A 25,374-nucleotide genomic window follows, 5' to 3' on the forward strand; every position below is an offset into this window, starting at 1 on the left:
GAACTCATACTTTTCTGAGAGTGAATTCAAAGGAAAGTCAGGGTTGTATTAAAGACACAGATGAGATCTATTTTTTCACATTTCCAGAACAGAGAAACAAGAAGTGTTATAGTTCATGGATGAAGGAGAAGAACAACAACAAAAAAAAAGTTATGTGCTGTACGTGGCACGTCCTCTCTCAGATCCTGCCGTCCCTGCTTCCTCCTATAAAGACTGGATCTACATTTCCCTCTTCTTTGCCCATGCTCTTCTCACAGGGCTTGGTCTCAGAAACATCCAGTGCCTGCAATGAAAACTTGAACCAACTTCTTAAATTTGTGACTCTTCTTCATTCCGACTCATCCAACAGACTTCCATTTCCAAGAAGCTCCTCATCATGAGACCTGTATCTCAAGAAGCAAAATAGGAAACATCACAGGGGTGAAAAAAAGAAGGATGCACAACAACTTTCCTCTGTGTCTTTAATAAAATCCTAACTTTGATTTGAGGTCCTTTTAGGAAAAAGGACTTTTATTTCAAGACCAGAGAGTTCCAATACTGCCAGCATTGGGGTCAACAGTATAATCTCTTCATTTGAGCTTCTGTCCATGATAATATGGTGAATGGGAGGAAAGCTTATGCTATCCTTACATGCCCTGGAGGATGGGATCTATTGCCAAAGCCTCTGGATCTAATCTCCAGCAGCCAGTTCAGCTAAAAGAAATTGCCGACCTATCCACTGCTAAACGAGATTTAAGTTCTTTCTATCCAGATTCCATCTGCAGGACCCCCCAGGAGATCTAGAGTTCTATGCCACAATCATGGTGGAAAACATATTACACACCCCCAAAATGCAAATCTTTCCTCTAGGTTTGCCCACTGTATTTTCTCTTTCTAAGCCTGTCTTCTAGGGGTTTCAGAGTTCCAGGGCACAGCATTCTGATATTTGTATCTTGTAAAACACTGGCGCAAAACAAATACGTAACTGCCACCCAGGCATGTGTTCCACTGACCTTAGAGTAATCTAACCATGAGGTTACAAAGGATTGTATTACTCTGGTGAAGTCCACATCCCAAAATAAGTGTTGCAGGCTTCTGATCTTTTTGCTAGTAGTTCCCCCGATCTACCAACATAACCCTCAGTTTTATCTCAGCTGGTTTACTCTCATCCAAGTCCTGAGACCAACCAGACTGCAGCACTTTCCAAGTCCAATGAGAGGAAAGTATAGCAATGAGTCACCCAGAGACTGCAGACACCCTAACCCAAAGTGCCTCACTGTCTCACATAGACAGTGAATTTGAGTGGGTGATAGGACAGAACTCTGCAACGTCCCCAGTCACAAACCCCTTTAAGGCAGAGGAGCAGTTACCCAAAACTGCTCTCTAATTCTTTCACAGAGAACAGAACAGACTCTAAAACAATTCCATCTGTCCCTACCAGGGGCAAGGTCATCTTTAAACACACATCAGCACCAAAATCCCTTCCCAGGAGAACCACAACACATTCCACCTTATCAGTTGCCATCCCAAATTCCTTAAATTCCAACTCCCATGAGTCTAACCTCCTGAGATTAAATACAAATCCCTCCTTCCCTCTTTAATCTATTTAATGATAGCATTCTAGCCACACAGGGACACTTTGCCCCACAACAGACTGCATAATTAACATCCCTCAACCTGCTCCAAATGACAGAGCAATCATGCCAGTTCCTCTTACACCTCTAGTAAGAAGGGATGAACATAGAGATGGGTTCTCACTCTCTATCACCAGAGGGCTTGTGCTTTGAGCCTTGTAGATTACAGTAGATGAATGTGGCTCGGGACTAATGCTTGAATGGATACAGAAAAAAACCTTGTGATCTGTTCTCAGTGTCCTTTCCAGGAGTCATTTGAGAATCTGCTAGAGGAAAATCACAATAAATCCCAAGTGCTCAGGTATTACAGTGTTGAGGGCCATATAAGTACCCATGTAGAAATATATTTGCTGAGCACAGAGCATGAATCATTTCTGTGGATTTCTCAAGTATCTCAGGTTATCCAGAGTTGTTTTCTTCAAACAGACTTCTGATATAACCAATCCTCAAGTTCTGTGCCTCGACCAGCATGCCATCTCAAGTAACATGCTGACTGAGAAGAGGGCTACCACAGAGTTCAGGAGTTTAGCAGAATGCCACAGAGCAGAGGCAGACAAAGAGGAATTTTCACCACTGGACTGAGAGGTGCACTTTCCTCAGGTCTAACCTCACCAGCCAGTCTTCCTGCATCAGGGTGTACCTTAAAACATGGATCTTCCACCATGATATATAATTTGCATAATGGGAGAAACTGGTATCTCTCAGTTTTATAACGGCCATTAGTCACACACACGTCCTATTCTTTTTTTAGCACCAGGAATAAACTGCTTACAAAACTGATCTAATTAAAGTATTGTTTTTTTAAATTGCCATCTTCACCTGTCTCAGTGGACACAGGTATGTCTGTCTGTATCCAAGAATCTCAATGGACACAGGTCTCTGTGTGTGCGCACACACACATGCATGTATAGAGAGTACAGGATATCTAAGTACATTTTTTGAACATTACATGTGGAAAGACACCCATAGGAAGTATCTAAGGATCTTGGAATAGCTGAGCCCAAATATATAAGGTTTCAGAGTAGCAGCCGTGTTAGTCTGTATTCGCAAAAAGGAGTACTTGTGGCACCTTAGAGACTAACCAATTTATTTGAGCATAAGCTTTCGTGAGCTACAGCTCACTTCATCGGATGCATAAAGCGGAAAAGACAGTGAGGAGATTTATATACACACAGACCATGAAAAAATGGGTGTTTATCAGACACATTGTAAGGAGAGTGATCACTTAAGATGAGCTATTACCAGCAGGAGAGTGGGGTGGGGGGAGAGAAAACCTTTTGAAGTGATAATCAAGGTGGGCCATTTCCAGGAGTTAACAAGAAGGTCTGAGAAACAGTGTGGGGGGGAGGGGGAGAGGGGAATAAACAAGGGGAAATAGTTTTACTCTGTATAATGACTCAACCACTCCCAGTCTCTATTCAAGCCTAAGTTAATTGTATCCAATTTGCACATTAATTCCAATTCAGCAGTCTTTCGTTGGAGTCTGTTTTCGAAGCTTTTTTGTTGAAGAATAGTCACTTTTAGATCAGAAATCGAGTGACCAGAGAGATTGAAGTGTTCTCCAACTGGATTATGAATGTTATAATTCTTGTCGGAGAACACTTCAATCTTTCTGGTCACTCGATTTCTGATCTAAAAGTGACTATTCTTCAACAAAAAAGCTTCGAAAACAGACTCCAACGAAAGACTGCTGAATTGGAATTAATGTGCAAATTGGATACAATTAACTTAGGCTTGAATAGAGACTGGGAGTGGTTGAGTCATTATACAAAGTAAAACTATTTCCCCTTGTTTATTCCTCCTCCCCCCCACTGTTTCTCAGACCTTCTTGTTAACTCCTGGAAATATGCTGGAAATGGCCCACCTTGATTATCACTTCAAAAGGTTTTCTCTCCCCCCACCCCACTCTCCTGCTGGTAATAGCTCCTCTTAAGTGATCACTCTCCTTACAATGTGTACGATAAACACCCCTTTTTTCATGGTCTGTGTGTATATAAATCTCCTCACTGTATTTTCCACTTTATGCATCCGATGAAGTGAGCTGTAGCTCACGAAAGCTTATGCTCAAATAAATTGGTTAGTCTCTAAGGTGCCACAAGTACTCCTTTTCTTTTTGCAAATACATAAGAAGGATCAAACTCTGTCCACTACCTTGAAGCTCAGACCACTGAAGACCTTTAATGATTTTTTTCAAGGAAGGGAAAAAAATTTACTTACTAGAGGGCTGAGACCAACTTCAACCCTCATTGTTGTGCCAATACTGCCAGGAGGATCCTCTAGCTCAGTAAAAAACTGCTGGAACTATTAGCTCTATTAGTGTGCTCTGCCTTACTCTGACCATCAAAAGAGTAACCCCTTTTCTCTTCTGCCCTTTCTGAAATCCCTAATGTTGGACAGAACACCCTTTAAAGTCAGCGTGTACTTCAAACAACAAGGGTGTGTTCTTGTATTTCTTGATAGCCTTGAGAAAACTAGTCTGCAAAGAGCAGCCTGCTTATACAAGATCCTAGTTCTTTGTACATGTGTTATATTACATGTTTGTATTGCAGTAGAGCATAGAGCAATCCTGGGCTCCATAATTATATAAGCGGTTAGTATTACCAAGAAGACAGATAGTCCTCTGGACCCTTTCTTTTAATACCACTTCAACAAAAGCTGTCATTTTTCATTAAAAAAAATATATAGAAAACTGAGCCCACTGTGTGCAGTAGCTTGTCTTGTAAAACTTCAAAGGACCCCTCTCAATCCTTCTCATGGGAATTCTATCCATCATAGCTGATCACAAGAACTGCCATATCAGATCAAGTCTGTGGTCTGTCTAGTCTATAATCCTGGCTCTGACTGTGACCAGTACCAGATGCTTCAGAGGAAGATGCAAGAAATTCTATAGTGAACAATGATGTAATTTTCCCACAGGAGAAATTCTTTCCCAACCTCATCAGTTAGTATGAAGGTTTATATCCCTAATTTATTTTTAATCCTATTTAATATAACTCTGAGTGTTCTCATTATCTATATAAATGTCTAATCCTCCTTGTAAACTCACTAAGCTTTTGGCTTCAATATCATGTGGCATGAGTATGCACTGTATATCAAGGTTTTTAATATACTGCTTTTCAATTTAATTGAATGTCCTCTTGTTCTTGTAGTGGGACAACAGGTGATGCTATTTACCTTCTCTATTCCCATTCTTCATTCAAAGTCTCTCCATGCCTCTAATAATTGTCCATCATCCACCACTGAAGCTCCATATTTCTGCTGTATATATTTTTGGATGGGGTGACCCTGCCTGAACACCATCTTCCAGGTGAGCATAAGACACTGGTTTATACATAAACAGCCCACTCAAACTTTAACAGAGGACACTGGATTTAGGCACATTTCCCTTCTTTTCCAACATCTTTAACCAAGTAACAGATCATCCTAAATCCCTTAAGCTCTATCAAGGACTAGTAACACAGACTGGGGTAGAGTGAAATAGAATTCCTCTCACTCTCAATCCAGAAGAACCTGATGCCCAAATTTATGAGGCATGTATTCAACCAATTGCTTCTCCCTCTGGATCCACTCATAAGTTCACCTTCCAGCTTCCCCCACATTGTGTATCAGTAACAAGAGTTGGTTTCTAGAGAAATTACCTTAAAATACCTTCCTTAAAAACACTTGCCCCTTGTCCTCCTTTCCCTCCTGCCAGGAAGACCAACAGGTTGCAAGGAATAATCAATAATGGTCCTGGCCCTTCCCCACTGCCCTTCCCAAACTAAGAGGAACAAAGGTCCAATTCACAGGTTGTAGCATAGTGCTGCTCCCAGACCCCACAACCTCATCCACAATAGCTAAAATTCAAGCAGAGAAGTTTAGTGTTGGGCCCTCAGGACATTGCTATTGTCAAAGCAGAATAGCAGTAGTGATGGAGAGCTCTGCTGCTGTCAGCTGTGGCAGAGATACTCTTAGGAGCAGTAAGAGCAACACTGGTTCATCAGTTTTAGGTCATTAATGGACTTAGAATGCTAAAGCTTTGGTATTTGCAGAAACAGAGTCAGGATAAGGAAATCTGTTGCAACACATAGGAGAGGTAGCTTTAGCTGCTGCAATTTTCAATAAGGTGTGTTAGACAAAAAGTTGTATTTCTTACACTCTATATTTACCTAAATCAGAATAAAAAATCCATCTTCCACATATAGGTCATGTAAATGTATCAATTAGCACAGTTATGGACATAAATTTTTCAAAGTCTTGCCTATGCATCGTCTTCTAACAATGCACAGCTCATTACCAAAAGAAGGAAAATCCCTGCAAGTTTATTTAGTGGCCCCATTGCTGTTTAACACGGGAGACGTGGGTGAAGAGCATAGCTAAAGACAGTCAAGAACCCCCTTCTCTTCCCACCCCCAAAAACAATCTAAGCCCTCCTCTTCTTCCAGCCCCATCCTTTCTTCATCTTAAACACTAAAGAAATGGATGCGGGAGGCTTATATCAGCTCCCAACTTGTGTTCCTAATCTAAATTTTCCATTGAAGTTGAGCTACAAAAAATATGCCCTTTTTATGCTTAAGTTTTCTATCAGATGTCCATAACATGTATTTACTAAGGCTAAGCTACTGCTTGATTTCATAAAACTAGTGTCACAAACTAATTCTGATATTGTTCATCATGGCCTACAGCAATATCTGAATATAGTAAAAGGGAGTAGGCTAAACGCACTCACAGCTCCATGCTGGTTAAAGTTCATAACAGCTGCTCTATTCATGGAAAGACATCTGAGAAACATGCCATAAATAAAATGATCACATGGAACTCCCTTGCACAACCAGTGTACATCTTTCTATGCAGGAATTTAGAATTCACACCCCACAGTGTCAGTCAAAAACATATTACAGGCTATTCTTTCCGAATGATACAGGCGATATTTTAGTAAGCAGTACATCCATTTGGTGTTCAGTTCTAAAGATAACTTTCTATTCTGCATTACAAAAAAAAATGTCTCTAAGATTACAAATGTTGAGTGCTGTATTTTAAAAACCATCACTAACAATCTGTGGAAAGGGATAATCAGTCTATACAGTTGCTGACTATATAGGTGCTGACCCTGCCAACACTTATGCACATGCTTTATTTTACACATGAATGTAGTCCCACGTGTACAATTAGGTACATCTGTGTGTGCAGGACTGGGGCCCTAGTCAGCACCTTGATGAGACTACCCATGTGTACAGTTAAGCATACGTTTATGCAGAATCTAAGTTTGTATTTATATACACAAAGTTGATTTTGCTTCTATCTCTTCAATTGCACTAAACCCTACTAGTTTAAATCAACCCTCTTCAGATTTCACCAGTGCTAAACCAATCCTCCTAAAATGTGTCATTCATAGATCTCTGCCAGGGAGGAGTTGTTTTTTTTTAAAGGGATGTGTGGGTGTAATTGACAAGAATGCTGGATAAGTATTTGAAAAATGGGAGGTTTTTCAGTTTTGAAAAGGCTACCAGGTTTTGCCACTGCATATCTTAAATTAATAAAAAGGGCTTACCTCAGAAATTTAAAATTTGGTTTATTGTTTTTCTAATTCAAGATTGGTTCCTTTGACTATCTGTCAAGTCTGTTAGTCTTGGAATTTGGAATTATTTTTATTAAACTATAGTAACACCCTCAATTTTACGCATTCCACACAAAGGTCAAATGAAGAGGTAAGCTTTCATTCTTTAAAAAAACCTAGATCCTAGCCCTTTGTCTTGCCTAATACCCTTCATAAAGATGGATAACACTCCCTACTGGCTGGCTAAATGCTCCCCCAACTTTTCGCCCACTGTGGGAAACAGCATTTTTGATTCCCCCATCTCACAGCAACCAAAGCCCTTCATTCTTTTCTACTATTGGTATCAGGATCTTTTCCTTCCTTACACCCTCTGCTGGAGCAGCAGCAAAATCTTCCTCCCTCCACAACCTCCATCCGACACCTGCCCTAGGCTTCAGTAGCTCTGCCCCGCAGTACCATTAAGCTTTCAGTGCCTTCCCCTTCAACATCCCTCCCAAATGAGAGGGAGTCCGCAGAAAGGCAGGAAGGAGTGTTTGCGCAGCATTCAGCATCTGCAGGTGACTCCAGGAAACACCCTACACCTTATACCACTTGTAGAGTGGGACTGGAAAGCAGATGATCTTACCTCCATTCTCATGAGTCCGAGGCACTGAGCCTTCTCTTCCTAAACAGCAGCTGTCTCACGTCCACATCAAAGACTACATCTTCAGTCAAAGAACCACCATGTCAGGGAACCAGGTTACAACATAAGGGCACCTCCTACCATGGTTAAAACACAGTCCAATCATGTAATGTGGACAGAGTAGTCTTTTACTCATCTCCTCAAACTACTGGCATGACCAAACTGAGACCTGGAGTGGTCAGTCTTGTAGCCAGGTCTTCTCACACTACTGTTCTTACAGTGCATTGGGCCAAAGATAGAAGTGAGCTAATACTCCTGTGTTTCCCTCCAACAAAAGTTACCTTCCCGCCCCCCCGGTAGAAGGCATGTAGAGATAGAGTCTTATTCTCTCACATGAGGAAGGTAAGCAGTGGCAAACTCTTCAACTTTCCCCAGCACAGGGGCTGAGCAGCAGCATAGTCACCTGAGTGGGGGCATGCAATTGTATCTTGCCCCATGGCTATGGCACTCTTGACCTCAGTGGAATTTTAAAAGAGGGAGTCATGCTTCAGGAAGCAGAGAGTCATGAGACCATGACAAGCCTCCCTACTGAACACATAAAATTGGGCTGCTTCAGAAGGGGAGCACACTGGAGCCCAGCACGATCAGCTGGGCTTCTGGTCAATCCTGCCCATTCATATATACATGTAAGTAAAATTACCGAGTTATAAAAAGATTCATAACAGTGTCAAAAGGAATCACCATGACTAAATAATTTAAGGTTACAATTTAAGGCCTTCCACACAAGGCATCCTGGGCTGAAGGCGTCATTAATATTATTGATTTGTATTTCTTAGTGCCTAGGAGCCCCAGTTATGGACCAGGACCCCACCGTGCTAGGTGCTGTAAAAACACAGAATAAAAACAATCCCTGTCCCAAAGAGCTTACAATCTAAGTATAAAACAAGAGACAATAGATGGATGCAGACGGGAGTACAAATAAACCGTGAGACAGTACTGTTCAGCATGATGGGCTGTGGTCTTATCAGGATTGTCTTCCCACTTTCAGAGCTTCCAGTGTTGTTGGGCAATGTAAGTCATGCAGAGGTTTCTTCTGTGGTTTTTACAATGTATCACGTGGAGTCTTAAAACCAAGTTCTGACAGAGTTTAGCATCTGATAAGCACCATGCCCTGGAGCTCCTGTGCCACACCATGATTTTTGTATGGCTTTTGACACAGTCCCACATGACATTCTCATAAACAAACTAAAGAAGCATGGTCTAGAAATTACTATACAGTGGGTGCACATGTGCTTGAAAAATTGTACTCAAGAAATAAATCAATGGTTCACTGTCAAACTGGGACAGCATATCTAATGGGGTCCTGCAGGAGTCAGTAGTGGGTCTGGTACTATTCAGTGTTTTCATTAATGCAGTGGTTCTCAACTCCGGTCCACCGGTTGTTCTGGGAAAGCCCCTGGGAGGCCGGGCTGGTTCGTTTACCAGCCGCATCCACACGTTCGGCCGATCGTGGCTCCCGCTGGTCGCAGTTCGCTGCTCCAGGTCAATGGGGGCTGCGGGAAGCAGCATGGGCCGAGGGATGTGCTGGCCGCCTTTTCCTGCAGCCCCCATTGACCTGAAGCAGCGAACCGCAGCCAGTGGGAGCCGCAATCGGCCGAACCTGCAGACGCAGCAGGTAAACAAACTGGCCCGGCCCGCCAGGCACTTTCCCTGAACAAGCGGTGGACCAGAGTTGAGAACCACTACGTTAATGGCTTGGATGATGGAGTGGAGAGTACACTTATAAAATCTGTGGATGACACCAATCTGGGTGAGACTGCAAGCACTTTGGAGAACAGGATTAGAATTCAAAACAATCCTGACAAATTAGAAAATGTGTCTGAAATCAACAAGATGAAATCCAATATGTGCAAAGTACTACATTTAGGAAGGAAAAATCAAATGCATAACAACGAAATGGGGAATAACCAGCTAAATGGTAGTTCTGCTGAAAAGGATTTGGGGGTTATAGTGGATCACAAATAGAATATGAGTCAACCATGTGAGGTAGTTGAGAAAAAGGCTCTGGGGTGTATTAACACAAATGTCAAACAGCAGACCTGGGAGGTAACTGCCTTACTCTACTCAGCACTGGTGAGGCCTAAGCTGTCTCCAATTCTGGGCACCATACTTCAGAAAACATGTGGACAAACTAGAGAGCCCAGAGGAGAGCAACAAGGTTTAGAAAATCTGACCTATGAGGAAAAGTAAAAACAACAACTGGGCGTGTTTAGTTTTGTGAAAAGATGACTAAGGGGGGACCAATCATCTTACAACAGACTTCAAATATGTTAAGGGCTGTTATAAAGAAGATAGTGATCAATTGTTCTCCACATCCACTGAAGGTAGAACAAGAAGTAAAAAGCTTGATCTACAGGAAGGGAGATTTAGGTTAGATATTAGGCAAAACTTTCTAACTATAAGGGTAGTTAAGCTCTGCCAAAGGAGGTTGTGGAATCCCCATCATGGGAAATTTGAAGAACAGATTGGACAAACTCCTGTCAGAGGTGGTCTAAGTTTACTTGGCCCTGTCTCAACACAGGGGGCTAGGCGCAATGACCTCTCAAAGTCCCTTCCAGTCCTACATTTCTCATTAGGTGTAAACTGGCATAGCTCCATTGATTTCAATGGAGATATGCCAATTTACACCAGGCTGAGGATGTGACCCTATTAATTTTAGCAAAGCCTGAAATATGCGTATGTATGTGTAAGAGGGGGCATATTTCAATTATTGTAACTGGCAGAGTTCATTAGAAAACTTAGAGCTCCTGCAAGGTTTCCAATATGATTGTGCTCACAAACAATACAAATGTGTGGTTTCAGAGTAACAGCCGTGTTAGTCTGTATTCGCAAAAAGAAAAGGAGTACTTGTGGCACCTTAGAGACTAACCAATTTATTTGAGCATAAGCTTTCGTGAGCTACAGCTCACTTCATCGGATGCATACAGTGGAAAGTGTAGAAGATCTTATTATATACACACAAAAAGCATGAAAAAATACCTATTAGCTATTACCAGCAGGAGAGTGGGGTGGGAGGAGGTATTTTTTCATGCTTTTTGTGTGTATATAATAAGATCTTCTACACTTTCCACAGTATGCATCCGATGAAGTGAGCTGTAGCTCACGAAAGCTTATGCTCAAATAAATTGGTTAGTCTCTAAGGCAATACAAATGTGTGACTCCTAAGAACCACATTTGCAGCTTCATTGAATTTATAAACTCTGCTGGCAGAATTTAGGTATGCACAATACTAAGCAAAACCTCCCTATATTTTACTTATGACCAAAAGATTATTTTTTACCACTCAAACAACAGAAGTGCTTAAGTTAGGATCATAGAATCATAGAAGGTTAGGGTTGGAAGGGACCTCAGGAGGTCATCTAGTCCAACCCCCTGCTTGAAGCAGGACCAATCCCCAATTTTTACCCCAGATCCCTAAATGGCCCCCTCAAGGATTGAACTCACAACCCTCGGTTTAGCAGGCCAATGCTCAAACCACTGAGCTTTCTCTCCCCCTCCCAAGGATAGTTAAGATTAGTTAAGATTATAGGACCTAATTTTCAAAAAAACCTTGCACCTAACAGCTTCTATTTAGGCATCTAATTAAGTGGCCATTTTTTCAAGAGCCTCAGCACCTAACAACTCCCCTGGAGAGCAGTGAGAGTTCCTGGATGCTGAACAATTTTAAAAATCTGACCTGTAATTTACAGAAACTAGTTAATGTTTATAAAGTACTTTGAAGGCGGAAAGCACTACACTTGTTAAGTAGTACATCATTTACCTTAGCTCTGTTACTTTTAGCATTTAATTCAATATTCTCAGACTGACAGTATCACTTCTTAAAAAACCCTAGAGTTGTGTGCAAAAGCAAAGTTAAAAACATTTGCAGCCATAACCCTGAAACATCAATTTTACAGTTGAACAAAACCAGACTATGAAAGCTCTCCTTTACACACTTTCTGTGATTATACAGAACTACTTCTATCTAGATTCCATAACATCTTTTTAAATAGGGCTGAGCAATCTAACAGGAAATGTACTGATCAGTCTCTATGTAACATTCCCCAAAACAAATGCAGCTTACGTGAAACCTGGCACATAGTTTTAAAAGATCACAAATGCGTCCTGTCCAACAAGATCCAATAATCTAGTAAGAATAAAGTCATCAGGAAGATTAGTAATGAGACTTCCTGTATGTTCTTATTAGTCAAGCTATTATGAATTGATTCAGGAAATTTGATTAATCATTTCAACACCAGACGCTGCAATCTTACGTACGTCACTTTGTTGGTATAGCTCTTTGCTACCATGAAAGTAACTACTTTTTTCACATAGTCAATATTGACAATTAACTGGTAAATGTTAAAGACATCTTACAAATGTATAATCTAAATTGTACATGTTTAAAAGTTGCATGCTGGCTGTTTTGTCTGCATTGTTAAACTTAGAACAGTACTCTCACTCACATCTACCCCAAACTATCACGCAACATTAAACATAATACAGAAACCAAATGATGTAGTGAACGATTTGCTGTAATTTAATGCAGTATTACCCAACAGAGGGGAAAAAAATATAACCACTTCTCTCTCATTCATGGTTCAAGCACCATTCTTCAAAAGCCACTACAAGACGTGATTTCTTTACTGTAAAATATATGTATTCTGGACAACAAGATTTCTCTTCTTCCTCCATCTTAAAATAATCAAACTATCTTGGCTCTTCAAAGTAAAGGTCGTAAGAGCTAAACCTAATCTGCTTTAATATCTGTACCCTGATTCCATGAAAACAAACACAGCTTCATACTATTTCAGAATTTCTGAACATTTCACAATTGCTTCCAGCTCAGTTCAGCAGAAACCTGGAAAATTTTTAGCTACTGTACACAGAAAGGTAATTTTGATTATTAAATTGGAAAGATTTTTTTAATGTTTTATTAAAATAAATACACAAGGAGTATTAGAGATTGTTGATAGACATAGATGCACTTCCATTTTACAGACTAGTGAGTACCATGAAAGGGACTCCAGTTTTCCAAACAGTATTTTTTATCATTTAAAACAAATCCAGAAAATGAAAGCATTTACTCAAGGATTCAACATCTTATTTCTCAGTCTGTAAGCCAGTTCTTTTCACTGATGACAGTGTGAAACTTCTGAAATCCAGTCATGAACCATCAGGACCTTTTCCAATTTCCATTAATGTGAGGTATGTATTGTACAGAAAAGGAATATTCAGAACTCTCTGCTTGTGTGAAGTTGAGTCATCTTCTGGAGGGGTATTAAAAAGAACCATCTGTGGACCCAGTGGATGAAGTATTTGGATTCATTTACTGGATTGTACACAATATGATGGACACTTAACTATTGCCTGCCCATGTAACATTACTACCAACTAAAGGATAGTCATTTTGGTTGTTTCCGCTACATGAATTTTGCAAGCCCAAAAGGACCAATACATCTCTTTGTCCCTTTTTTCCCCTTTTCCTCAAGTAGGAAAGAAAGCAACTTCTCTACTAGCCTGTCTACACTCACACTGGAACTAGGGACTTGGCAAGACCCATCTTTAAAGGGACAAATTGAAACTCGTCAATTTCACAAAAAGCAAAAATTATTTTGATTAACTCTGATCTGCCCATGCTCCCTGGCAACCCTTCTCCCCCAACAAAAAACAAGAAAAAAATCCCCTCCCAACAACAACATTTTTGATTATTTAAAACTTGTATCCCCTGTTATGTGGAAAAACCACAAACAGGAGAAACTGACAAGACTCCATGGGAAACAGAGTGTACAAAGTGGAAAAAAATATTTTCCCCTGATTTATTTCAGTTAAGGTAACGGACATGTTACTAGTAATACTAATAGGTAAAATGTTTTAGATGAGATTTAAGTTTCTAGTAAGATTATATTTAAAAGGTTATGTCAAGACTGCCATATTTCCATAAACTGTATTATAAGGCCATGGTAATCAACTAGCAGCTGTTCCCAAACTTCACTGGTTCATATACTACCTTCTTAAAAATTGTTGTGAAGTGAGCTGACAGAACATCAAATTCACGTACCACCAATGATACACACACATCTGTTTGGGAATGCCTGAACTAGTGGATAGCCTGTTCTTACTAACACAGATTCAGTGTGAATGCAGACAAGGTCTATGCACAGTCAATCCCACTACACACTGATTTAGCCAAAGATTTATAAAGTGCAGATAGCTTTGACCACCATTTTACAAACAGAAGAACTGCAAATAATGGGTCAGATTGATATCCTGCCTAATAGTTTCAGATACTGCAAAGGAAGGCGCAAGAATCCCCAAATTGGAAAATGATGGAATTAACTGTCCATTGAAGAAATTTTAATTCCTGTGATCGTCCCTAGCATTTGTTTTAGATAGGGACTGCATTTCCTACCCATCCAGTCTTCTGATACAGGGACTGATTTTAATGAGAGATTGCACATTTTCATTAACAGCTAAGCACTTTATACTTAAATACCTTCAGAACTACTGGTTATATATCATCCAGTCCTAGTAACTTGTTGCTGTTTTTCCAGTATCTCCTCTTTTGACATGTCAGTCTCTGACAGTATCTCAACTTTAATGCCTAAAAATCATAGGCCTGGGGTAGGTCTGTGATGAAGCCTGATGCAAAGAATCATTAGTTTTCCACAATGTCCGTTTCCTCTTAATTGCTCCCTTTACTCTTTGGAAGTTCATTGAACATAACAATTCTCACAGGCTTCTTGCTTCTAGATGCTCTTGCTTTTTAAATAATTTCTTGTTTGTATCTCTTTAGATGCTTGCCCTTCAAGCTTCCTCTTAGTCCTCCTAATTTCCATTTATATTTTACTTGCATTTGTTCTTTTCTATTGGTGTCACATGGACTAAGGGTAAATCTACACTAGAAACGCTGCAGATGTGTCATTGTAGCATAGACATTTACTATAGCGATGGAAGGGGTTCTTCTATTGCTGTAGTAAATCCATCTCTCTGAGAGGTGATTATTGATCTGGGGTGGGCAAACTATGGCCCGCGGGCCATTTTAAGCCCGGTCCTCAAGTTTCTGCTGGGGAGTGGGATCTGGTGCTTGCCCGACTCTGGCGTTGCAGCCAGGGAGCAGGGTCGGGGTCACTCCATGCAGATCCCGGAAGCAGCCGCATGGCCCCGCTCTGGCTCCTATGTACTCCAATGACCCCCTCCGGCACACCAATGGGAGCTGCAGGGGCGGTGCCTGCGGACAGGGTAGCCTGCAGAGGCACCTGGCTGCGCCTCTGTGTCGGAGCTGGAAAAGGGACATGCTGCTGCTTCTGGGAGCTATTTGAGGTAAGCGCCGCCCGGAGCCTGCACCCCTGAGTCTCTCCCCATGCCCCAACCCCCTGCCCCAGCCGTGATCCCCCTCCTGCCCTCCCAACCCCTCAGTCCCAGCCCAGAGCACCATCCTACACCCCAAACTCCTCATCCCCACCCCAGAGCCCGCACTCCCCCCCCACCCCCCCGTTTGGTGAGCATTCAAAGCCCACCACACAATTTCTATTCCCAGATGTCAGGTTTCAGAGTAACCGCCCTGTTAGTCTGTATTCGCAAAAAGAAAAGGAGGACTTGTAGCACCTTAGAGACTAACCAATTTATTTGAGCATGAGCTTTCGTGAGCTACAGCTCACTTCATCGGATGCAAGTTTCCACAGTTTTCTTATTCCCAGACGTGGCCCTCAGGCCAAAAAGCTTGCCCACCCCTGCAACAGATCGAAAGAATTCTTCTCTCTACTGGCTTACTTACATTACACAGGGCAGGACGTTTTTCACAGCCTCGAGCAATGTACTTGGGCTGACCTATCTCTGTTCGGCAGACCTGCCCTAAACTGAACCATCTCCATGATCAGGGTAAAAAATTTAGTTTCCCTAATTCTGCCTGCTTGAATTATTTAACTACATTCTTCACTTAAGGAGAAAAAAAAAAAAAAAGTCTCAAGGTTAGTGGCCCGGTGTTTGCTTTCGGCACAATCCCTCCCGGGGGGTGCCAATGGAAGCGAGGCTTTGGCACGATTACCCCGGACTGAATCCTGCCCCGCTGACGGCCTTGGCCCTGGCCGAAGCCGCTGCGGGGAGCGTTGCGCTCGCTACGAGCCGCCCCTGCCCCGGGAGGAAAATCTTTGAAACAACCGCTCTGGCTCCGGGGCAAGCCGGGGCCGCCTCGGCGGCGCGCCAGCCGCTGGTCTGAGCCCGCGGCGCGGCGCGGGGTCCTGGCCGGGGGCCGGCGGCGTGGCCGAGCCAGGGCATTTGTACCTTGTACCTGGGGGTGCCCCCCCCTTCCCGCTGCTCCTCTTACCGCGCAGCCTCCTTCGCTCCGTACCCCTCCCCCGAAGCGCGAGGGCCCCACAGCCTCCCGCCGCGGCCGGTACCGGCCTGGCAGGGGGCCTGGCGCCCGGACTAGAGTTTCGTGGGATCTGAGGGGCGTGGGCGCCAGGCGGGGCCCAGCCGCCCCGGCAGCGAGCGCTCGTGAGGGCCGGGCTGGGGCAGCCCATCGCGCCCCCGAGCCGAGCGGGGGCCGGCCCCGCTCCGCCGGCGAAGGAGCGGCGGTAACCTCCGCCCGGGGAGCCTGCCTCCAGCCCCGCCCGCGGGAGGCCGGCCCAGGGCCGGACACACAGCCGGGGGGGAGGGGCCGCGCCGCGCGCGCGGCAGCTCCTACTTACCGCCCAGCCGGCGCCTTCCAGCCTCGCGCTCGGCGAAGCACCAACAGCGGCCGCTGCGCGCGCGAACCGGATGCGGAAGCGCGGAGGGACGTGAGGTCACGGGCCCAGCGTCACTTCGGAGGAGAGGGGGGGGGGCGCCACTGACTAGGCGGCCGGGGAGTGCGCGCGTCTGCTCGGGGTGCCGTGGCGGCCAGGGCGCGCCGCAGGGGCCTGAGGGGGCCGCTGCCTCCCGCGGGGGCGTTTCCTTCTCGCCCTCCCCGGCTCCGCGTGAGGCAACGCGGACAGACCCCTCTCCACCCCCGGCAGGCCGGCCCCGGCCGCAGCCCCGTCACGGAGCGTCGCCCCAGGCCCCGAGCCCGCCCGCTGCCCATCTGGCTGCAAGGTGTCCCCCCAGGACAGCCCCCTGCGCTCCCGGCTTCGGCGGTGAAGCTCTGGCCCGGCCAGGGCAGGGAGTTCGGTCTGCACTCAGCCACCCCGCCGCCGCCGCCAGGATCGAGGAGATCTACCCGGCTCGCTGCGGGGCGAGTAAGCGTAACTCGGGGGCTGCCAACTCCAGGCTTGTGTCCCCCAAAGCCCCTTGTAGCCAAGAAAATTTCTCAGAAAAGCTCGTCAGTCAACTTCCGTTCAATATGTATTTTACTATTAAATGCCAGTAAACCAATTAAAAGACAATACAAAAAACAGTATTTCACATATCCAGGAGTACTTTAAGAAGGGGAAATTAAGGCTGAAAATTAGGAGAAACTTCCCAACATGAGATCTGTTATTATTGACTAATCTTCCAAAGGAAGATCCACCACTTGAAATTTACAAGTAGAAACTTTAGTATAAATACAATCCTTCACTAGCAGAAGGACAGACATAAATAACCTAATAGGTTTCTTCAATCTCTAATTTCTCTGATATCCTACATGTTTACAAGTTTAACTTTCCCTCCCACTGAATATTATTCTACAGATGTGTTAGGCTGCATTTTTCCTGTCAGAATCAGCATTTCCTTCCTCTATCGCTCCCTATGTATTATTTCTCCGTCTGCATAGATTATAGTTTATACAGCTCTACTATCGTATATTAAAGGATACGAGTCAGATTTTCTGTCCTAATCTGATTCTAAGAGACCAAAAACTCACCAGTCTGCACTGGCTGATAATTGCCCCTGGGACTGGGGGAGGACATAAGAACGGCCATACTGGATCAGACCAATGGTCCATCTTCCAACACTGACCAATGCCAGGTGCTCCAGAGGGAATGAAAAGAACAGGCAATAAGTGCTCCAGGGGGAGTCCTCACTTAGTTAGCTGGTTTATTGGGTTCCTCTCTATTTTAATAATCTTTACTACAGCATTACAATATACAGTTCTTTAGCAAACAAGACTTATCTACCATCCTCCTGATCTGAGCTTTCATTAAAGCTTCAACATGGAGGTACAGTATTATAATTATGCTCGCTGTACAGATGAAAATTTCACTTTTTCTCTCCAATAAGGCCAATGATATACAATTCTGGCTCTCAAGAGCTATTCACTTCAGCTATGAATTTACAGGAGCACAATTGCATGTATTGTAAATGTTCTGTGTTCCCTGACAGCAGAAGCCAGTGGTGTTCAAATGAGACATAAAACTTGGCAATGTTCAGGCACATAGGCACTGCCTGACTTTTCCATGTGCTCCCCTAAGAAACCATCATCAGAGGAGACAGACAGTAGAAACTTACCCAATAAGCCCAATGTCCTCTATTGCCATGTTGCAAAAATACTCCTGTTCAGCAAAGGAGCTGATCACCGAAGTATTGGCAACAGTGGAAACCACTGGAACATGCTGAACATCTCTTTATTATGGACTACAGCCATCTTCCCTCAAGTGTTTCTTTGAGCAAGACTGGAACATATTAGGTGCTTTCATTTTTAAAGAATCAGCAGATGTTCAGTAAGTACCTAAACAGGCCCAAAGAAAAGTTTCCAAGAAATATATTTATAGGAGAGAATTTTTTAAAAAACATATGCCATTAAAGTTCCTTTGAAAATGACTCCATACCAACTCTCCTGTCATTATCAGCACTGTGAAAATTGCTTGAATTCTCACAATTTGAGACTTCATTCCATTGAGAGTTGTACGCTGTCAGTCTGTTTCTGTGGCGGCTGCTGGTCATACTTCCTTGCTGGAAAAGAGTTAAAACATAATTAAATTGTTATCCCTTATACTCTATAAAGGCATGGTGATCACTGGGAAGGTGGGTTTAATAGAAAGACTAGCTCTGGTAGAAGACCAGTCTTGGTCTGTAATTTAAATAAATGTTTCACTGAAGGAAAACTACTGATTTCACAAAATTTCCAATTCATTAAATTTGGAGGCAGTAACTACTCAACAGAAATCAGATGTTATGTTACACCCCGTCAGTTTAAGTAGAACAACCCTTAATGCCACCATTTGTTATTTCGGAATTGAAGACAACAGTAAAGGATGCAAATATATATACACAACACTGCTGGGAAGGTTGTGTGGGCATGAATGAATCTGTTACAACTTGTAACAGATTCTAGCTATTTAGAATATAGTCCCGCTCTCTGTGACTAAAAAGCTCTAGAGACTACTAAGAAAAAAAGGATTGGCCAAGTTTATTACCCAGTGGAAACTACCTGGGTAATAAACTCGATTTAAGCCGCTTCTAATATGCCAGTTGTGACCATGAAGCAAAGTATCTCAGCCTGAGATAAACTATAAAGACAGCCCATAACTTCAGAAGGAGTGGGAGAGTTGGGCACTCAATCCAGCTCACATGTTCTGGAAACCCAGACTTAAGATATCCTAATGAAAGACAGGGGAGATGGAAAGGAGAGTTGTCACCCTAGATGGGAAGGGAAACATCTGGGATACATCCTGAAATCTTTCAGTCAGAAATGTGAACAGAAAGGGGATAGGATCTCCCTAAGTTTTTCTAAACAATTACCTCTATATCTTCAAAAGCAATGAAAATACTAGCAAAACTCATAGTGGTGAGAAACTGTATCTATTCCAGTCTGCTGAGGTATCCAGTTGCCAGTGAGCAGAAGTGGCATTATTGGGCAGTGATTTGAAAGCAGAAGCTACTATCAGCATCAGATGTACACAGCAGAATGCAGGATGAAGGCTGCTTCTGAACTTCTCCAATAGGTCAGTGCAGATCCATAACGGCTCAATACCTTTAGTCAAATTTCTCCCCAATGACTATCCCAATGGATACACCTTTCAGGGGCCATCTCCTGTGATGACATTGCTCAGACTTACTGCCATTGACCCACCGAGACAGTCCTGGCAAAACCTATGCTGCCAATTTATATATACTTAGAAGTTATAAGGAAACAATGCAAAGTTATGGTTCCCCCAAGCAACTCTAGCTATACTATTGCACACATATGGTATATTTTATTACTGTAGATGGTATTTAAAAATATAAAAATTAATGCATAAGCACTATAGGGTGAGAAGAGCCTAAAAATACTTACTTTCTTCTAACAAGCCTTTTCAGAAGGTATAAACTGTAATAGATGCACACACTTTGGTTTTGCACTTCCAGCTGAACCAGCTGAAAAACTCCCATACCTGAAGAATTTTGAAGGATTCTAGCTCCCAGTAGTGGGCTCCCTGATGCTTCTAGCTGCCATGGAAGTTTGGAGTATCAACATATCAAACATATCTCCAACTCTGCAAGGAAAGCAGCTAGAAGGTGACGAGGATCTATTACAACTTGTACCTTATGAAAATAATTCCACCCACCCCACCTGTCGCGCCAGTTGTAAAATAATCCCCCTCTTGGAGGCTACAAAGTTCAAAGAGGTCTCCACAGAAAGAGAAAAATAGCACCCAAAGGATCAATGAACAAAAATTAACCCACCAATTGCAGTTTTCCGGCACCAATTTGGGGTACATAAACCGCTCCCAGAACCATCATGATAAATACCACACATCTACTATGGAAATATCCCATCATTCTCCAGCTAAGCGGGGTGGGGGGGAGGGGTAGCAGTATGTAAGTAAAGGTATACCACCACCAGAAAGTGCTGAAGAGTTTTCTAGAAACAGAATCTTTTCCCCATAAAACAAGAACTTCTAAAAGGTAAGTGCTCAGAGGAGCATAGGAACCCATTAACCAGAGAACATGACATACACTGACCCACCCACTCAATTTAGGAACCATCGATCAGTGAGTGAGTTCACCACAAAGATCAGTTCAGCCAGTCTGCAATCATGCTGTTCCTTACCAAGAAAGTAACTCACAATACGTAGGCCCATCAATGGCCATTAGCCAAGATGATCAGGGCTGCAACCATATACTTTGGGTTCCCTAAACCTCTAACCGCCAGAAGCTGGGACTGAATGACACGGGATGGATCACTCGATAATTGCCCTAGTCTGCTCATTTCCTCTGAAGCATCTGGTATTGGCCACTGTCAGAAGACAGGATACTGAGCTAGATGGGCTATTGGTCTGACCTAGTATGGCCATTCTTATTTCTTAGTTTGTGGGACACTAAAAATTCCCACACCAAAAGGACAGTAGGATATGGGAGATGTGATCCTGTCCTTCCTTGCTCATTCATAGATGAGATGGTGGCCTGATTTTAGAATTGAAACCACCTTTTAAACACCAGGACTCAAAAGCACTAGATTTTTCTTCATCATCTACCCTTCCACAACTGTGTATCGTTATTGCTCATTGGGGTGGGGGAGCTTGTTGAGGCTCAGATTCTGAGGGTGTGCCTGAAATGGGCCAAGTGTCAGTTAGAGCAGCCACTTGGAGCTCTGCTCTGCCACACTGCCTCCTAAGACAATGTGGGGGTGGCTAGTGCAGCTCTGACAGCTACATGCCAATGAAGAGTTGCCCAACACCAGGGAAATTCCCTGATGACCATTTACGGCCAGATCCCCCCCCCGCTTGTGCCATCTGAACAGATACAGCTGGTATTGTAATAAAGAATTGGGAACTGCTGCTACACATAAATAATACACATAAAATAATAAATCTTCCATGGAAGCAAAGTTAGGCCAATGCTGAGAGCCTATAAAAATCCCACCTTGAGCTCTCTGCAGTTATAAATACTTCTGCTGAACGTTCGTATTTGGAGGTCAGACTAGATGATCATAATGGTCCCTTCTTGCCTTAAGAGCTATTTCTACTTGCCATATTAGATTCATTGTTGACAACTAAAATACCCATACAGGAGGGGCCTGATTCTGCAACGTGCTGCACATGGTGAATTCCCATAGAGGCCCACTGAAGTTACCATACTTCAGGATGAGAGCCTTACATGAGAGTTAACACATGTGTGAGGACAGAACTAGGCCCTTACATTTTCCATAATTGTTAGTTTCTGACAACGTAGAACCTTGCACCAAATAGCTCAGTGTAAGATTCTGGGTTTTGTTCTACAAAGGGCTATAGTGTCGAAATATTTACTCTATTTTAAAACATGCATCTTTCTTTGACTGTTCAGGAATCTGAACATCTCAGAGGACAGAGCACGATCTTACCGATAGAATACATCTCTAATTGTTGTCTTAAGCGGATTTTTTTCATATTGTCATAGAAGTTTGGCTCTGACGGTGCCTCTGCTGTAGGAGGCACTGTGAATATTCGCATGATCTTCCTTTTATTCCTAAAATATAGAAAGAAATAATAAATAACCTGCAACACAATATTTCGAAGTATTTCAAAAAGAGTATCTTCCAGCGTCTTTATTTAGAAGCTAATTATTAAAAGACTACCTTGAGCACATATTTTAATTGAAGTAACACACTTTTTCTCATTGAAGAGTATCCTAAGAAGGATGGCAGGTGCTATTAAAAGCGAGTCAGTAGCCGTTCCCAGGAGAACGCTCATTGCTGCTTTGCTCCATAACACCCCTCCCCTTTGCAACAGGAGGTTTTGTCCCTACCTCACCAATCGTGCTGCTTCTGGATGAAATCCCTAATCATCTTCCTCTTTGTCCATGCTCTATCCCTTCCCCACTCTCCTTTTTCAGTACCGCTCTTGCCCCTTTCCCTTTACCACTGTGTCCCTTCTCTGTTTCTGCCCTATGCATAATTCAGCCGAATGCTAGCGCAAACTCCAGTCCTACCTGCATCAGATAAAGGAATGGGAGGTCACACAAACCACTGAAGCTAGCAGAACACTGTTACTCTTAAATAAATACTCAACTTCCAACACACTCGTCTGGAGTATTTTGATCCACTGATGCACAGGCATTGATCCATGAGAGAGAAGCACAGGCATTAATCACATTGAAGGAAGAATAATATAAAAGACGATAAATTATGCCCTATCCTCTCCCCTATTCTCCAGCTGAAATATTCAGAAACAGAGAGGGATGGTAGATGAGATTTTAAATAAGAGGCCATTAGTGATAACTCCCACTCCTGTACATTAAATCACTACATCAATTAGACTTAACGGTGCTGGGCAAGTAGATGAGTGGCAGGAGACCAATTTGTCTCCCCTCTCCAACAGTTGTCTCTCACCGGTTACAAAGACTGTACTAAGCCAGCACACTAATTCTCTTTACTAAAGTACCAAAAGCATCAAACTAAAACACAGGCCTCAAGACATAAGAAAGAAAAACTGCCCTCCCTAAACCTCAATTCTACTGACACATCTGTTTCTTCTTGGGATCTTCTAGATCCTCCCTATCCTTTCTATTGAAGTCTTGTTCACAGCATCCAGGGAAGCCATGTTAGCACCTCTGTTGCTATATGGCAGAGAGTCACCTTTAGCAAGGTGTTGTTGCTGCTATGTCACAGATTACACTGACAATGGTGTAACCTGCTGCCCAGGATGGAAATCATGCTAGGAACAAGGAAGTGCCACAGCAAGGAACTGGAGGAGCAGGAGGAGCGTATGGGATTCAGAGTATTAATTTAAGGGAGCCAGTGGCTCTGCTGGATCCATGTTACTCCTGGGGGAATTGTGCACCACTGCACACTCACAGAATTCATGGTCCCACGGATTATTTTTTTCTCCACAGAATATAGATTCTGCCAGACAGGCGCTGAAGTTATGCCTTTCACCCACCAGGGGCCGCTGTGGTGCTAGAACAGAGGGCAGCCAGCTGGAGGCTGCATTCCCCACAGCAGGTCCAGCTGGAGAGGCTGCATTCCCCACAGCAGTGAGGAGGCAGGGAGGGACAGAGCAGGGCACAGGGAACTGCTCGAGGATCACAGAATGGGGTTCAGAACAGTGTTCCCTCTAATTTTGTACATCTGTGTGGCAGAATGAATTTTGTTATGTGTACCAGTATGGAAGTGATGGGGCAGAGGGTTGGGATGCGAGAGAAAGGGAGCACTGGCTGGGGGTGCAGGAGGCAGCTCAGGGCTGGAGCAGAGGGTTGGGGTGCAGGCACTAGGGTGGGGCCAGAGATGAGGGATTTGGGGTGCAGACAGCCCCAGGGCTGCAGTGGGGAGAGAGGACTCCCCCCAGCCCTCTCTCGCCACAGGAGCTCGGGATGAGGTGAAGGGTGCCTCTCCCCAGCAGCTCCCGCGGGCCTGGGCCAGGGCTCCTCTCCACAGCAGCTCTGGTGGGGCTGGGCTGGGGTAGGGCCGCCTCTCCCCACATGCCTGCGCTGCCCTTGCGAGTCTACAGCGAACGCAGGTTCAGAAGGGCTAGAGGGGGGAAGACAGACTGAGGCACGGATCCAGAAGCTAGTGAGGGGACAGCATTGAGCTAGGGGCTGCAAGGGAGGAGGACTGCAGGGACACACAGGGAAAGGGGCACATATGCATGACTGAATGGGAGAGGCTAGGGGGTCAGCCAGAGTCTACATGGTGGATGCTCCCCAACAATCCTTCCCTCCCTTAAAAAAACTGTTCAATACTTCTCCCACCCACATCCAACAACTCTACAGGTTTACTCCCAGCCTCCTTTCCTGTCCCGTCCCTGAGCTCCTCCATTACCACGGCTCCCCAAAGACTTTGTACTCCTTCTGAGGGGTGCAGGAAATAGATTTCCCTATTGTAGTCTACACGGATTATTGCGGAAAGTTCTGTATTAATCTGCCTAGGCAGGAATCTATTTGTCAAGCAACCATTTCCTGAATCTTTTTTTAATTTTTTTGTCTGCATTTTTGCATAACATACTTGCAGACAGGTATTTGGAAATACATTACCCAACTAATTAAAACTGGCGGGAGACAGGATGTTTGACAAATAAAATATGCAGAATTTTAAAATACGTTGTGGAGAATTTTTAATTTTGGGGGGGTGGGGGGCACAGAAATCCCCCAGGAGGACCAGGTGCCTGGGTGCAGCCCGCCCGCCGCGGAGAGGCCCAGCTGAGCAGGGCAGGCAGGCAGGCCAGGCCGCCCCTCCCCGGGGGCAGTGCGCCGTGCGGGCGGGTCGCTCCGACCGCAGCCCTGGCGGCTCGGGGCCCTGGGGCCGCCCCGTGCGAGTCGGGCCCAGGGCGGAGGCCGGCCAGGGGTCCCCCTCACCGGCGGGCGTAGACCAGCAGCGCCAGGCTGGCCAGCACCACCAGCAGGTAGACGTTGGTGGCCTCGTTCCAGGCCTCGTGCACCGAGTAGTCGAGGGCGCCGCTGTCGCTCATGGCTCCGGCTCCGGCTCCTACCGCCGCCATAGGGCGCCCGGCCACGCAACCCGGGCTCCCCCCCGCCGGGCCGTGAGCGCACGGGTTCAGCCATCACTTCCGGGGGGCGGGGCTAGGCGGGGGCCCGCGCGCGCGCGCGCGCGGAGGGGCGGGGCTCCTGCCTGTCACGGGCGCCCGTAGGAGGATGCTCCGGGGGTAGCTCGTCCTGCCTCAGCATGGGGGGGGCGGGATTCGATGATTTCTTGAGGCCCTCCCTGCTTAACGCTTTCACGGTGAGCCCAAGGGCCTCCAGCCCCAGCAATCACG

The 25,374-nt window shown here is 44.5% G+C and overlaps 2 protein-coding genes across 8 annotated transcripts in view; both read right to left on the reverse strand.

Annotated features, from left to right (window-relative positions):
- Nucleotides 1-16,600, reverse strand: part of SLC20A2 (solute carrier family 20 member 2) — a 71,917-nt gene extending 55,317 nt beyond the window's left edge. For 3 of the 7 annotated variants that reach the window (XM_073340278.1, XM_073340272.1, XM_073340279.1), the window contains exon 1: nt 16,501-16,599. The gene's annotated coding sequence lies outside the window, so the exon portion shown is untranslated. The other 4 variants (XM_073340275.1, XM_073340276.1, XM_073340277.1 and 1 more) reach the window with 4 other exon arrangements.
- Nucleotides 16,601-17,789: 1,189 nt separating this feature from the next.
- SMIM19 (small integral membrane protein 19) lies at nt 17,790-25,162 on the reverse strand. Its single transcript, XM_073340281.1, has 3 exons — nt 24,956-25,162; nt 22,008-22,132; nt 17,790-18,658 (listed from the first exon to the last, which is right to left on the reverse strand). Exons 1-3 carry the CDS (start codon nt 25,096-25,098, stop codon nt 18,594-18,596), a joined length of 333 nt encoding a protein of 110 aa, XP_073196382.1. The 5' UTR covers nt 25,099-25,162; the 3' UTR covers nt 17,790-18,593.
- Between the last annotated feature and the right edge of the window lie 212 nt (nt 25,163-25,374).

This window comes from Lepidochelys kempii, chromosome 4 (assembly GCF_965140265.1).
Source record: "Lepidochelys kempii isolate rLepKem1 chromosome 4, rLepKem1.hap2, whole genome shotgun sequence".
Taxonomy (NCBI): domain Eukaryota; kingdom Metazoa; phylum Chordata; order Testudines; family Cheloniidae; genus Lepidochelys; species Lepidochelys kempii.

Bases quoted from the DNA above. Each gene is read 5' to 3' on its own strand.
- SMIM19 (XM_073340281.1), bottom strand. From the start codon at position 25,098: ATGGCGGCGGTAGGAGCCGGAGCCGGAGCCATGAGCGACAGCGGCGCC. The intron at 22,133-24,955 runs GTGAGGGGGACC...TCTATATTTTAG, and splicing joins CTGCTGGTCTACGCCCGCCG to GAATAAAAGGAAGATCATGC. The intron at 18,659-22,007 runs GTAAGATCGTGC...ACTCTTTTCCAG, and splicing joins ATTAGAGATGTATTCTATCG to CAAGGAAGTATGACCAGCAG.